General features: G+C 38.4%; 1 protein-coding gene across 3 annotated transcripts in view; it reads left to right on the forward strand.

The window, feature by feature from the left end:
• CDK1 (cyclin dependent kinase 1) overlaps nt 1-9613 on the forward strand; it is a 21346-nt gene extending 11733 nt beyond the window's left edge. For 2 of the 3 annotated variants that reach the window (XM_005671016.3, XM_005671013.3), the window contains exons 6-8: nt 31-194; nt 314-455; nt 2899-9613. In XM_005671016.3, coding sequence (XP_005671073.1) covers nt 31-194; nt 314-455; nt 2899-2997 — 405 coding nt within the window. In that variant the 3' untranslated portion in view covers nt 2998-9613. 3 annotated transcript variants of the gene reach the window in all.

Here is a 14435-nt window from a genome sequence, read left to right on the forward strand (position 1 = left end):
ATTCAAAGTAAAATATTTTGTTTGTAATAGGTAGTAACACTCTGGTATAGATCTCCAGAAGTATTGCTGGGGTCAGCTCGCTACTCAACTCCAGTTGATATTTGGAGTATAGGTACCATATTTGCCGAACTAGCAACTAAGAAACCACTTTTCCACGGGGATTCAGAAATCGATCAACTCTTCAGAATTTTCAGGTATTTTTGTTTTTTATACGTAAGCTGTTAAGAACTTTAAATATTAAGACAACATGTATATAATAAGATTAATGTTGATCCTTTAACTCTTCAGTTTTTGTTTTGCTATGGCTTTTTAGAGCTTTGGGCACTCCCAATAATGAAGTGTGGCCAGAAGTGGAGTCTTTACAGGACTATAAGAATACATTTCCCAAGTGGAAACCAGGAAGCCTAGCATCCCACGTCAAAAACTTGGATGAAAATGGCTTGGATCTGCTCTCGGTAAGGAATGCTCTTTATAGTGACTTGAACATTATTATTTTGAATGTACTCAGTTCTTTCTTTTACCTAGCAAACAGGAAGACAACCAACATATACTGATTGACTTAGGCGTGTAACTATTAAGTCTGTTTATTGTGTTACCAGCGCCATTTTAGATAAGAAAAAATACTAGTTCTTTTGAGAGGAGAATCTGGCATTAGTTTGCTTTTGTTCATTTGTTTTTAATCTGATAGGTAGCTATAGATACTTTGAAGGAGAGGACAAGGTTAATATACCTTTAGGTTGCTGACTTGTGGTCTTCCTTTCAAGCTTTTTTGTTCTGGTATATATTACTTTTTAGTTTAGACATAGGTGTCTTCCTTATTGCTTTATATTCTTAGTTATTAGAGCCTTTACTGATGAATTCCCATTTCTCACTTGTGCCTTGTTTCTACATCAGAAAGAGTAGTAGAAGGATGAATGTAGTTTCTAAAACTTTTCCCCTCTATTACATTGCCATTCCCAACTAACAGTTGTATTCTTTAAAAACAAGAACAACAACAAAAAATTTGTCAAGATAACGAATTGTCCTAGACCTGCCTTGGGAAATTTGTTTTAGCATAGTATTTAAATACTGAGATTTTAGAACTAATTTTTATGAATCTCAGGTAATGTGATTCCAGAAAAATAATAAGATTTTGCCAGGTTACTAAATAAAAAATATCTACTGCTACATCACCATATACATGTTCTAATTGGTCTTTGGGCCCCTTTCCCGATTTATAAGTCATGCCATTTACATATTTTGTATGTCAGTATTGAGGCCTTCTATATTACTGGCCCAGTCTGTCTTTTTAACTTAGGAAATTTTTGAACATGAGGAATTTCACTTTAGTTAATAAAATGAAAATCATACTACCCATCCATCCTTAGTCTAGCCAGTATTGACATCTTGGACTGGATCCTCCTTTGCTGTAGAAGGCCTGTCTGTAAATTTTAAGATACTTAACAGCATCCCAGTCCTCTGCCCCATGGATGCCATTAACACATTCCTTCCAGTTGTGACAACCCAAAATGTCTTCATACCTTGCTGGGTGTCACCTGAGGGGCAAAATCTGATCAGGTTGAGAATTCCTGCTATGCATCATCAGTCGGTCTTGGTTTCAAATTTCAGCCTTATTACTCTTTTTTTTTTTTTGTCTTTTTAGGGTAGCATCCACGGCATGTGGAAGTTCCCAGGCTAGGGGTGGAATTGGAGCTGCAGCCTCTGGCCTATGCCACAGCCATAGCAACGCCAGATCTGAGCCTTGTCTATGACCTATACCCCTGCTCAGGGCAACGCCGGATCCTTAACCCACTGACCCACTGAGCGAGGCCATGGATTGAACCTGCCTCCTCATGGATGCTAGTCAGATTCATTTCCAGTAAGTCATGATGGAAACTTCCAGCCTTATTACTCTTAAGCTCTTTGAATTTGGGCAAGTTACTTAATCTCTTTGAGTCTCAATGTACTCATTTAAAGTGGGACTAATACCTACCTTTTGTTGCGAGAAGTAAGTAACATGAAATGTACAAAGCACTTAATGTAACGCCAGATACATAATCAGAGCTCAGATGGTAACCAGATAGTAAAAGTAGCTCTCATCTACTTATTTAGTTTCCTTTAAGATTAATATTTCTTGGGAGTTCCTGTCATGGCTCAGAAGTAATGAAGCCGACTAGTATCCATGAGGATGTGAGTTCCATCCCTGGCCTCACTCAGTGGGTTAAGGATCCGGCATTGCCATGAACTGTGGTATAGGCCGGCAGCTGCAGCTCTGATTGAACCCTTAGCCTGGGAACGTCCATGTGCTGCAGATGAGGCCCTAAAAAGACCAAAAAAAAAAAAAAAAAAAGAGTAATATTTAAGATAAATTTTACCTTAATTCAGCCTTTTCTGGTGATGTATAAATTAACTTTAATACTAGATTGTCTGACCATAATTCATTTAGTGACTCATTTTACCTGTTTATAACATACTGCTCTTTGGTTGTTTTTTTAATTTGGAACTTGCTGGAAACTACATTAGAAACCTCTATGGTTAATTGCCACCATTTCAGAAATGTTGTAAATAATTCAGATGGCCATTTAATTCTCCAAGTAAATACAGTTAACTAGATATCTTTTTAAAATTTATGCCTCGGTTTTAAAACTATTGTGAATGCTTGTGTCTTAAACCATAATTTATAGCAGAAAGAGTTTCCCAAGGTACCTATGATTTAAGGAGTAGATTATTTTAGAGCTAGGGGGTGAGGAATCTAAGAAATTTATGTGGTTTGGTATTAAAATGATGGAAATGTACATTTAGTAATTTTTCATTCACATTATTAGGTCATGGCTTACGGTGGAAAAGTAAGGCTTTTTAAAATGGCTTATTTCTTAAAAAATTAAAAAACCTTGTTTTAATCTTTTTTTCTTCCTTCAGAAAATGTTAGTCTATGATCCTGCCAAGCGAATTTCTGGCAAAATGGCACTGAATCATCCATATTTTAATGATTTGGACAATCAAGTTAAGAGAATGTAGCTTTCCCACACGTTGTATCAAGAACAGATAGTTGTATTTTTACTGTTAACTCTGCTTTTGTCTTGTGTATTTTTCTTTTCTATGTTGTAAAACTTAAGCTTACTTCATCTTCTGATTTCAAAGTGTAACTTAAAAATGTAAATATTGTTCTATATGAATTTAAATATAATTCTGTATATGTTTGTAGATTCCACTGTAACAACCTATTTGTTACTACAATAAAACTATATAAATCTATTGTTGATGTCAAAATCAGGGAAAAATTTGAGTTACCTTAAATCATCTCAACTCTCCGACAGTCTGGTTTTCCTGTAGTTGGAAATACTAGAGTTCAGGAAAGTGCTAAGTTCAAAGTTCCTAATTCTTTGAAGTATTTTTAACTTCTGAATGTTTAAATTTTCTTGTCAGTTTCTTGCCGTGTGGTAACTATATAAACCTGCCTAAAGATGAATCTTTTTCTACTGGTATTTCAATTTGTGATCTAAATGTTTAGGCATTCAGAATGACAAAACTATCCAGATTTGAGAAATGATGCCTAATTTATAGAGGTTTTCAGTAACTTATAAAACTAACATGAGCGTATGCCAAGTTTGCTAGGTTTTACAGTCAGAGATCAAGGGCTGTCCACAGCTGGAAAGAACAGTTTAGAAAATTTATGAGCCATCCTATTTTTAGGTAGCTCATGAAAGTTATTTGTCTGAGTGAATTCTTTTGCCTCAGGTCAGAGGTAATAATCATGCAAAGGAGTTGTTTATCTTGGCTTTCAAACCTGACTTTAAAGCTGTTTGCAAATTTTGACATAGTTTATTAGCAGCCTTCTTAGAAGGTTCTAATGTATGATTATTTAGCTAAAATCTCTAGCTTTGGGAATTGATTAATAATGCTGCTCATTGTGGTTTTTACTTATAAACAGCCTAATTATTTGTTGTAGCCAAGAGAAATGTCTCTAAAAATAGCGATGTCATTTTTCATGTACCTCTCTCCACTGTCTGCCCATACACTCCGTTTTTCCTCCTGGTTACCTGGGCTTGGCTGTGCATTCCTGTGCCACTGATCTGGTTGATTGGCTATGCAATGAGTGATCTACCTAATCTATGTTGTCTTAGAAGTTTTGCACTCAAGGAGAAGGTATGCACTTTTTGCACTTTCTTTGGCAACAGGGCTTGTAAAGTGAGAGGTTTGGTGGCCTGTTCTAGGTCCTGTGGCAGAAGCCAGCCTGCAGGAAGGGAGTGCTGAGCCTCGAGATGGAAGTTGTTGAAGGTCATGTTGTGGAGAGATTTCACGGTGGACTCTGGCAAATGAAGGGTCACAGAAAAGATTTAATTGAGATGGTGAAATGGCACATCTAGTAGAGACTGGTGTTTTCTGACCCACGAAATACTGAAGTGGCTCTGTTTCACAGACTGCAGCCCTTTAGCAGCAGTTCAGGATCGGCATCAATCACTGGCACCCCCACCCCCAACTATCTGTGTATTTTATGTAACTATTCCTTGGTACTTTTGTTTCAATAGTATGTAGATGCATTGGTGTCATCACTGTTCAGGGCCTTGTGGATTGGGTAGCGGCCTTGTGCCTCCTCATTGCACTCTGCCTGAAAAGTCTGTAATTCATCAATTTAGAACCTACTTGGTAGACCAGGGAACTGAGATGGTAGAACACTGCCATCAGTTGCTACGACAAGTGACCTATTTTTTGTCCTGCACCACCCATCTGTAAAGTCCTACGTGAAGTGTACGTCATCCTGGGTGACTGGGTGAAAAGCTACTGAACTGGGTCCTCGTCTGGTACATATTTTTAAATAGGCTTGTGCTGTGGTGATGGTGCTGCTGATTAATTTTAAAACGGAGCTTGTCTCTGGGCCACTAGGTCTTAAATCTGTGGTGTGCTAGAAATACCTGAGCCCAACTCTGGTCTCACCCTGAACAATTCTGAAATTGAAAATTGGAAAATGTGTTTTCAAAAAAAGTTCCCCAAGATGGTTCTAATGCTGCCAATTATCACCATTTGGTGGTGAATTTAATGACTTTGGACCTATGTCTAGTTTCACTTGTCTTAAAACTTGATGTTATCTTACATTAACTTGTTCTATTTCTCTTTCAGGCTGTACTCTTTAGTGAGGGGAGAGGGTTGTGTATTTTATCACCAATAGAAAACTTCCATTTACTTGAGCATAGCACTGTAACAATTGCTCTAATTGCTCTCTCTCTCTCTCTCTTTTTTTTTTTTTTGGCCCTCCCTGAGGCATGTAGAAATTCCTGGGCCAGGGATCAAAGCTGTGCCACAGCAGCAATCTGAGCTACAGCAGTGACAATACCAAATCCTTAACCTGCTAAGCTTACCAGGGAACTCCTCAATTGCTCCATCTTATCGCTGTCCCTAGTCTTCAGAGAAGGGTTTTGTTTGTTTAATTAAAAATATTTAGGCTGTAATGATGCAAAAATTTAATATGTATAGTAAAATCTTGCTAATTTATATATATGGCATATATGAGTTCATGAAAAAAATGATGTGTTCTCGAGTTAATAAAAGATCTTTGGGGAACTTGGGTAATATACTGAAATTTTAATTAGTAAAATAATTTTTAAAGTACCTAAGGAGACTTGAGTTCTAGGGTGTCTAGGTGGGACACCTTGTACATTAGTACCTTTAGCAGTTCATAATAGGTCAACCTCAGTCCCACCTCTGTTTAAATATCTGCTGAATTAAAACTAGAGTCAGTGAGGTTCACAGGATCATTTGCATTTCATGAGTGGAGTAGAGACAACTAGAGATGTTTGGACTGTGACGTTAAAAGAGTAGTGGGTGTTTAAATAGGTCTGGGACAAGATCTTTTTTTAAATTACTCAATGAATTTTATGACATTTATAGTTAAACATGTCATGGCTCAGTGGAAACGCATCTGACTAGTATCCATGAGGATGCAGGTTCCATCCCTGACCTCTCTCAGTGAATTAAGGATCTGGCTTTGCCATGAGCTATGGTGTAGGTCACAGAACAGCTCAGATCCTGCATTGCTGTGGCCGTGGTATAGGACAGCAACTGCAGCTCTGATTCAACCCTTAGCCTGGGAACCTCTATATGCGCAGGTGTGGCCCTAAAAAGACAAAATACGAAAAAAAAATGAAGTTTCTAAGATGTCTTAAAAGCTTCAGAAAAAATGTGCAGAGGATGAAGGCTCTGTTGAGGAGGACAAAGGGTATCAATAATACCAGCATTCCTTAGAATGCTGAAGATCTGGTTTTCCAAGTTGAATTAGGATCTTGTTAAGAGATTTCTGGTCCATTCCCAGAGTTTGATTAAGTAGGCCTTGCATAGCCATGAATATACTTTCTTAGGTTTCCAAGTAATGATGCTGATAGTCCAGAGACCACACTTGGAGAATCACTGTGTAGCTCTCAGAAGTGGAGATTCTAGACAATAGAAGAAGCTCAGCTATTTGGTCAGCTTGTCAGGGGAAGTACAGAGATGCAAAAGGAGAGACTGAGCTAAGGCCAGGCATGCATCTAGAGGGTGAAGTGAAACTCAATCTTAAATTGTCATTGTTGGGAAAAAACAATGATATAAAGATCCCAGTTTTAGAGCTGGATTAGGCTTGGTTCCTATTTCTGCCATTTCTGTCTATAGCTTTGAGCAAGTCATTCAGTGTCTTTATTATACCATGGAGATAATAATTAGGATTTAATATTTATATAAATGTAGAAATACATAATCGGGATTTTTGCGAGAGATGTAGGTTGTGATGCATTCTGCATGTACAATGTATAGGACGTGCCCTCTCTTTGTTGGGATGCCCTAAATGTTTTTTTCAATACATTACAAATACTGATTGGGCAGTAAGGGCAATTTTCTACCGTAGCAATGAGTGCTTACATCTTAAAATGGCAACACATGGTGCATTCTTTGCAGAATATGGGTAATGTTCCTGGCACGTGGTAATATCCTTTCTCCTTTGAACTCTCAGCACTTTTTTTTCATAATACCTCTTCTAGCAGTTTTATTTTCTCTCTTACTAAAGTCTAAGTCCATTGAGTTCATGTCATGTTCTTTTGATCCTCCAGTCTTCAGTTGAGTGCTTCAGCATAAGACACCATCACAGTCCTTCAGTGTTGTTCAAAGGTTGTGGCACTTCCCCTTCAGTAATAACTGAATATCTATAGTGAGCAGCCCTATGCTTTACATACTTTTCCAGTTCTTTCCAGCAACCACGCAAGGGAGCAGTCACCTTCTTATAGATGTCGAAACTAAGATTCACGGAGCTTAAGTAACTTGCCAAAGGTCACAAGGCCGGTGAACGCCGGAGCAAGCATCTGGGGGGCTTTCTGACTTCACCCTGTACTCCTTCCATGGAACCAGGTTGGTTCCCAAGATAAAACCATAAAGGGAATTGTGTATTTAGTTTCAAAGCTTAAGGAAGAACTGAAGAAGACAGGCAAATACTAAAGCCAGTGCAGTCCAGAAGCCAAGGAACACCAAGCTCAGAGTTGTTCAGACCAGCCCCCAGGCCTTCAGACCCTTCAGCACCCAAGCTTCTGACGGAGACTCTACCTCAAGGTGGACAGGACCAAAGGGTTTTCTTTTCCCTTTTTAGGTAGCAATGTCCCCCTTTATCATATTGCATGTGGTCCTCTTGGGGCTCTTAATTCCAGTTCCTTGTTCTTCAGGGTGACCCAGATTGGACTGTCTCAGTATACCACAGCCCATCAGCAGTAATTGGTCCAAGGGGTGGGCAAATGACCTAAAACAAGACCCAGGAGAGTCCTTGCTATAGAGACCTTGAGAAGATGAAGTCTTTCTGCTGATAGTGCTCTACTGGGACGACATGGCTGAAGCTGAGAAAGTGATAAAGGTTCCAGGGAGCTTCATAACCCAGTTCTAACCCCAGTTCTGGTCCTACTGAGGCCCTGGTTCTGGCAGTGCTGCCTTAAGGTTTGTGAGCTACCCAGAACCCCTTGTAGGTGTAGGAGTTGTGGGGTTTTGTCTTCATTTTTGCTTAATTAATCTGGTTTGAGTCGGAGTTCTGTCATTTAAACCTCAAAGAGCCACAGCCTCAGTACCAAGATAACAGTTGGATAAATAATTTTAAAGGAATCCTCAATTTAGGTACTCTTGTGTTTGTAAATCCTTAAATAGCTTCCTTTAAGAGCTCTTTATTGCTCATTATCATCGTTTTTATAAGAGCATCTAGTATTGGTTGTATACAACAGTAGTGATAAAAATGTAGGCCTATTGACCTTTCAAAGAACCTACAAACTTTGGAGGAATGTTTATATATGTGTACCTATACTTTATACCAGTCAGGAGTAGAAATCTGTAAAAATAACTTCTGCTATGCATTCATTCCTTCCCTTAACACAGGCGTTCAAGTCCCTACTGTACTTTTCTGTTAAGGAAGTAATGCAATAACAAAAGCAGAATGTATTTGGATAATTTATTTCCTAATGAGTATTAGTCATTTTTTTATATTTGTAATGAGCTTTATAGTAATTAAGTAGCATATGCTATTTCAATAGACAAGCTTCCTATACTATAAAAATGCCCTTAGCTGTAAGACTGCAAGAATAATTATACTGTAACACATACTTTATAATATGGACAGAAAGAATACATTCCTAACAGAACATAGCCATTGTTTCAATGGTTCTGGTATCATGACAAACATATTTATGTGAAAGAAAATATAAATTCTTCACAAACTGTGTTCACTGCTTCAAAGATCCAAATGGGAAGCAGAACATTTGCTTCATCTTAAATCTTGCTAGAATTTGAACATAGTTTTAGAAATGCCTTTTGGCTTCTTGTTTGAATTACTTCTCATGCACAAGCTCTAATGGAAAATGGTTCAGGACATAAAAAGATTGCAATTTCCCAGGTGAGCGCAAAACATTTCAGACCAGTCAGCATCAATCTGAAGCTGCATGGTCTGGATGACAAATGAAATGTTATTTACATGTTGGGACTGCTTAATCACCCATGCTAGTATTAGTTTATATAGGCCTAAAGAGCAAGCAGCTCACCTCAACTTTTGGCCTTTGCTCTGTGACCCACCCACTTGCAACAAATCTCATTTCCAAGTTAGTGAAATGGAATTTTAGAATTGAATGGGATCTTGAACATCATTCGGTTCAATCCTTATTTTCCCAAGGAGGAACCTGCAGATTTCAGCAACAGAGTGAGAAATAGAACCTAGATTGTCTGACTTCCAGTTTAAAGCAATTTGTTCTGTTTTAGCTTGGTTCTGACAGTGAAGTTGGGAATCAGTAATGGAGTCAAGAAATGGATGTAACACAGATGCTACAGGTATTTTTAAATAGTTAGTATTCTTTAAAAAAAAAACCAAAGCTAACTTTATCTGACTTCAATTTAATTCCGTATCAGATAATAAACATGGTGATGTTAGTATTACATATTCGTTACATTTTCATTACATATTTGCTTATGTATAATAAAGGAAAAAGGGCCAAGAGCTCAACCTTATCTTTTAGCCTTTTTCAGGAGAAATATCTCATGTGTTACCATGTTTGGAATAGTCCCTAGTGTGGCCAAAAAGCAAGGAATAAACAGCAATTCAATGTGGCTAATGGCAAAAAAAATAAAGGAATTATTCCCAAACAGAAAACTGGACTTTTGAGCAGATGTTTATTTAAATACAAACAGCAACTCCTACTTTTCCTGTTATCTCCAATTATGTGATGCAATATTTTTTACCAGAAGAAGCGCTTTTTCAAAACAGCCTTCCAGAGAGTGAATAAACAATACTATATTTGGCTAACAGCTGCTTTTGGAAAATGAGATGTCAGCAAAGCTGAATGTTGTTTAAAGAAAACTAATTATCCAGCTACCTTTGGCTTGGATCAGAGTAAATAAAGCACTTCCCTATTTACACTAAAATGTTTTGTCTAGGATTTAAATATTAGGTATTAGTTAGATATTTCACTTCTTCCATCATTTGCCATGTGGAGCAAATGGCTTTAAAGGAGTATCCTTGTGTTTGATTTGCTGCCCAAACCACTCAGGTCATCTGGTGCTGCCTCTGCCATTGCTGCTTCACTGTCCACTTTTTCTTCTGTTTAGTTGAAAAGCAGTGTGTTTATGGACACATTGAAATACAGGTAACTAGTGATACATAGTCTGGTTGCATTTGTGTGAATTTAATTATACAAAGGTCAAATAATAGTTCATTATGTTTAAGCTTATGTGTAGAATTTAAAATAAGGCAAATATCACTGATTTTTGAAAATCCATTTTAAGGTTGGCAAGCCAAGCCAACTGTAAAACTGGTTTATGCTGCTGCCGTCCAGCACTTTGGCAGGAAAAGCAAATACCTGCACCCCTTTGTCAGTGTTGTGTCAGCCAAGCTGTGGCTTCCCAGAATTAGAGCTCCTGCAGGTGCTTGTGTGATGACTCTCCTTATTTTAACATTGACTGTTTCTTTTAAAAAATTTTATTGGAGGATAATTGACTTAGAATGTTGTATTAGTTCCAGGTGTATGGCAGTGAATCAGTTATACATATACATATATCCATTCTGTTTTTCCTATATAGGTTATTACACACTGTTGATAGATTTTCCTGTGCTATGCAATAGGTTTCCATTAATCATCTGTTTTATAAAGTAGTGTATATATATTATTACTACCCTCCCAATTACTCCCTCCCCCCAGTGGTTTCACCTATGGTAACCATAAGGTTGGTTTGAAATCTGTGAGTTTGTTTCTGTTTTATTTATTTTGAATAATGAATTTTATTTTTTGTTATAGTTGGTTTATACTGTTCTCTCAGTTTTCTACTGTACAGCAAAGTGACCCAGTCACACACATATATACATTTTTTCTCACATTATCCTCCATTATGTTCCATCACAAGTGACTAGATATAGTTCCCTGTGCTATACAGCAGGATATCTTTGCTTATCTACTCCAAATGCAATAGTTTGCTGATTCTGTTTTATAAATAAGTACTTTTGTATAATTTTTTATTAGAGTCCACATATAAGTGTGATATCATGTTTTTCTTTCTCATTGTTTTATAATTTGAAATATTTTAACCTGAGGCAGTCTCATCTGAGCACTAATTAAATGGGTGAGATAATACTAAGGCTGAAAAATAGGCTGAAAATTAGGCATTTTGGAATGAACTTTTCTTAAAAAAAGATCATTTATTTTTTTGGCCCCACCAATGGCATGCAGAAGTTTCCAGGCTAGGGATCAAACCTGTACCACAGCAGTGACAACGCCAGGTCTGTAACCCACTAAGCCAACAGGGGACTCCTGGACTGAACTTTAAATGTCAAGAAGGCCAAACAGTTAATTGTGGCACATTTTTTTTTCTTTATGGCCACACCTCTGGCATCAGGAAGTTCCCAGGCTAGGGGTCAAATCAGCTGGCTTATACCACAGCCACAGCAACGCTGGATCTGAGCCATATCTGCGACCTATAGCTCATGCCAGATTCTTGTTGGGAAGACAGATTGTAAGCAAGTAAATAAATGGAATGGGATGTTGGAAAGGGACTGTTAGGCCTGTAAGGTAGTTGTTAGAGTAGTTATCAGCATTCCATACCTGATAATGCAGATTTACATGGAGAAGGTTCTAAGAACCTATCCCAGGATAAGCTGTATCATTTCCAGGGCCCAGTGCAAAATAAAATGTGGGACCTCTTGTTAAAGTATTAATATTAAATACCAGACAATGGGGCTCCTGCTGTGGAGCAATGGGTTAAAAATCTGGCGTTGTCTCTGAGGTGGCACAGGTTCAATCCCTGGCCTGGTGCAGTGGGTTTAGGATCCAGTGTTGGTGTAGTTGTGGTCACAGCTGCAGCTTGGATTCGATCCCTGGCCTGGGAACTTCCATATGCCGTCTGCGACTTGTACTGTAGCTTGTGGCAACCCCTGAGTGAGTCCAGGGATCGAACCTCCACTCTCATGGACACTATGTTGGGTTCTTAACCCACTGAGTTACAATGGGAACTTTGAAACATTTTGAATATAAATTATCAGTGGTAGTCTACAGTGACCCCATGTACCCATCACCTGATGTCATTATTATTAGATTTGAAATCCACAGCACATCTCTTTCTGTTGACTTTCCCAAAAGATGGAATTTATACATTTTCAACATTTCTTTATACTTTTATCATCATCATCATATTGCATGCTTTTATGCTTTATATAAATATTAAAAATTAATGACATTTATTTATTTAGTTTGTCTTTGTGAGATTCATCCATGTTGATAAATGTGGCTATAGTTCATTGGCTTTCATTTGGTAGACTATTCCATTGTATGACTCTAATCTATTCATCTCTTTGAATAGACTCATTTCTCCCGCTTTGCTGTATGAACAGTGCTGCTATAATTTTTATTAGCTATGTCTCCATCTGCTTGTGTGCAAGGGCTTTTTTTTCTTTTTTCTTTTTGTCTTTTTAGGGCTGTACCCATGGCATATGGAGGTTTCCAGGCTAGGGATCAAATCAGGTGTAGCTGCTGACCTAAACCATAGCCACAGCAACGCTGGGTCCAAGCCACGTCTTCGACCTACAACACAGCTCATGGCAAATGCCAGATCCTTAACCCATTGAGCAAGGCCAGGGATTGAAACTTTGTCCACATGGATGCTAGTCAGATTCATTACCGCTGAGCCACGATGGGAACTCTGCAGCCTTTTTTTTGGGGTCCATTCCATGTCCTTTCCCTGCTCTGCTCTGTATCTTGGGGAACTGAGCCACATAGGTTTCATTGATCAGATTGCTGTGTCACCCAGCTGGCTTCTGGGCTTAGCCAATAGGAGGCATTCGCAAGAGAGAGTAGTCAGAGTGTGTTTCTGCCTCCCGTTCAGATGGTGTTGCTTCTGCCCCTCCAGCTCCCATCCCACAGGTCCACCTGCTTCGAGATTCTGCCCAGAGACCAGATAACTCCTGATAATCTCTAGCCTCACTCTTTTGTCTCTTGAGACTGGAGTGGAATGGGATCCTGAAGTGGCTGATTCCTGGTTGCCTCATTGTCTGCTGTTTGACTTCTCAGCTCTTTCCCTTCACAGGCCACCAATTCCTTAGATTACATTCCTCCTTTTTCAGTACCTTGAATGGTTTTTGTTTTCCTGTCACTTCCTAAAATATAAGTTGTGCATATCTTCAAATTGCTTTTCAAAGTGGATATCCAGCTTATACTTCTACCAACAGTGTGTTTCCATTGTTTTAACGCCCAATATTAAGAACTGTCAGACTTTTCATGGAAACAAATGTCCATCAATAGATGAATGGATAAAGAAGACGTGGTAGGAGTTCTTGCTGTGGTGCAGCAGGTTAAGGATCCTCTGCGGGGGCACAGGTCTGGTCCCCACCCTGGTGGAGTGGGTTAAGGATCAGCGTTGTTGCAGCCGCAGCTCAGATTCGATCCCTGGCCCAGGAACTTCCACATACTGCAGATATGGCCAAAGGGGGAAAAAAAAAAAAAGAATGAAATAATGCTATTTGCAGCAACATGGATGGATCTAGAGATTATCATGCCAGGGGAAATAAGTCAGGAAGAGAAAGTCAGTTACCATATGATATCATTTATATGTGGAATTTAAAATACAACACAGATGAACATATTTAGAAACAGAAACAGACTCACAGATATAAAGAACAGACTTGTGGTTGCCAAGAGCAAGAAGATTTGGGGTAGGGATGGGTTGAGAGTTTGGGATTAACAGAGGCAAACTCTTATATACAGGATAGGTAAGTAACAGGGTCCTACTGCATATCACAAGTAATCATATTCAATATCCTGTGATAAACCATAATGGAAAAGAATGTGAAAAAGAGTGTATATGTATAACTGAGTCACTTGGCTGTGTGACAGATAATAACAGCATTGTATATCAACTACAATAAAATTTTAAAAAAGGAAATTTCATAATTGTAAAATTTTGCTAATCGGTCTGAAAAAATATCTCACTGAAGTTTTAGTTTTCTTGAGATTGAAGGTCTTTCTATAATATTATTGACCTTTCGAGTTTTCCTTTGGCAAATTGCTTTTCTCCTTTTTTTTTTAGGGCCACACCTGAGGCACATGGAGGTTCCCAGGCTAGGGGTCCAGTTGGAGTTGTAGTTTCCAGCCTACACCACAGCCACAGCAACACCAGATCCTTGCCACATCTATGACCTACACCACAGCTCAACGGCAATGCCGGATGCTTTAACTCACTGATCGAGGCTAGGGGTTGAATCCGCATGCGCATGGAGACCAGTTGGATTCTTAACCCACTGAGCCACAACGGGAACTCCTTTATTTTACTTTTTAAAAATTATTTGCATGCAACATGATCATCAACATAAAAAATTCTATGGAATCTATAGAACTAATTAATGACATTTCCAAATCTACAGAATATAATATGAATACGAAAATATATTGCATTTCTTCATACTAGCAATCATTTTAAGAAAAATTTGTGAG

Source organism: Sus scrofa, chromosome 14 (genome assembly GCF_000003025.6).
Source record: "Sus scrofa isolate TJ Tabasco breed Duroc chromosome 14, Sscrofa11.1, whole genome shotgun sequence".
In the NCBI taxonomy this organism is placed as follows: domain Eukaryota; kingdom Metazoa; phylum Chordata; class Mammalia; order Artiodactyla; family Suidae; genus Sus; species Sus scrofa.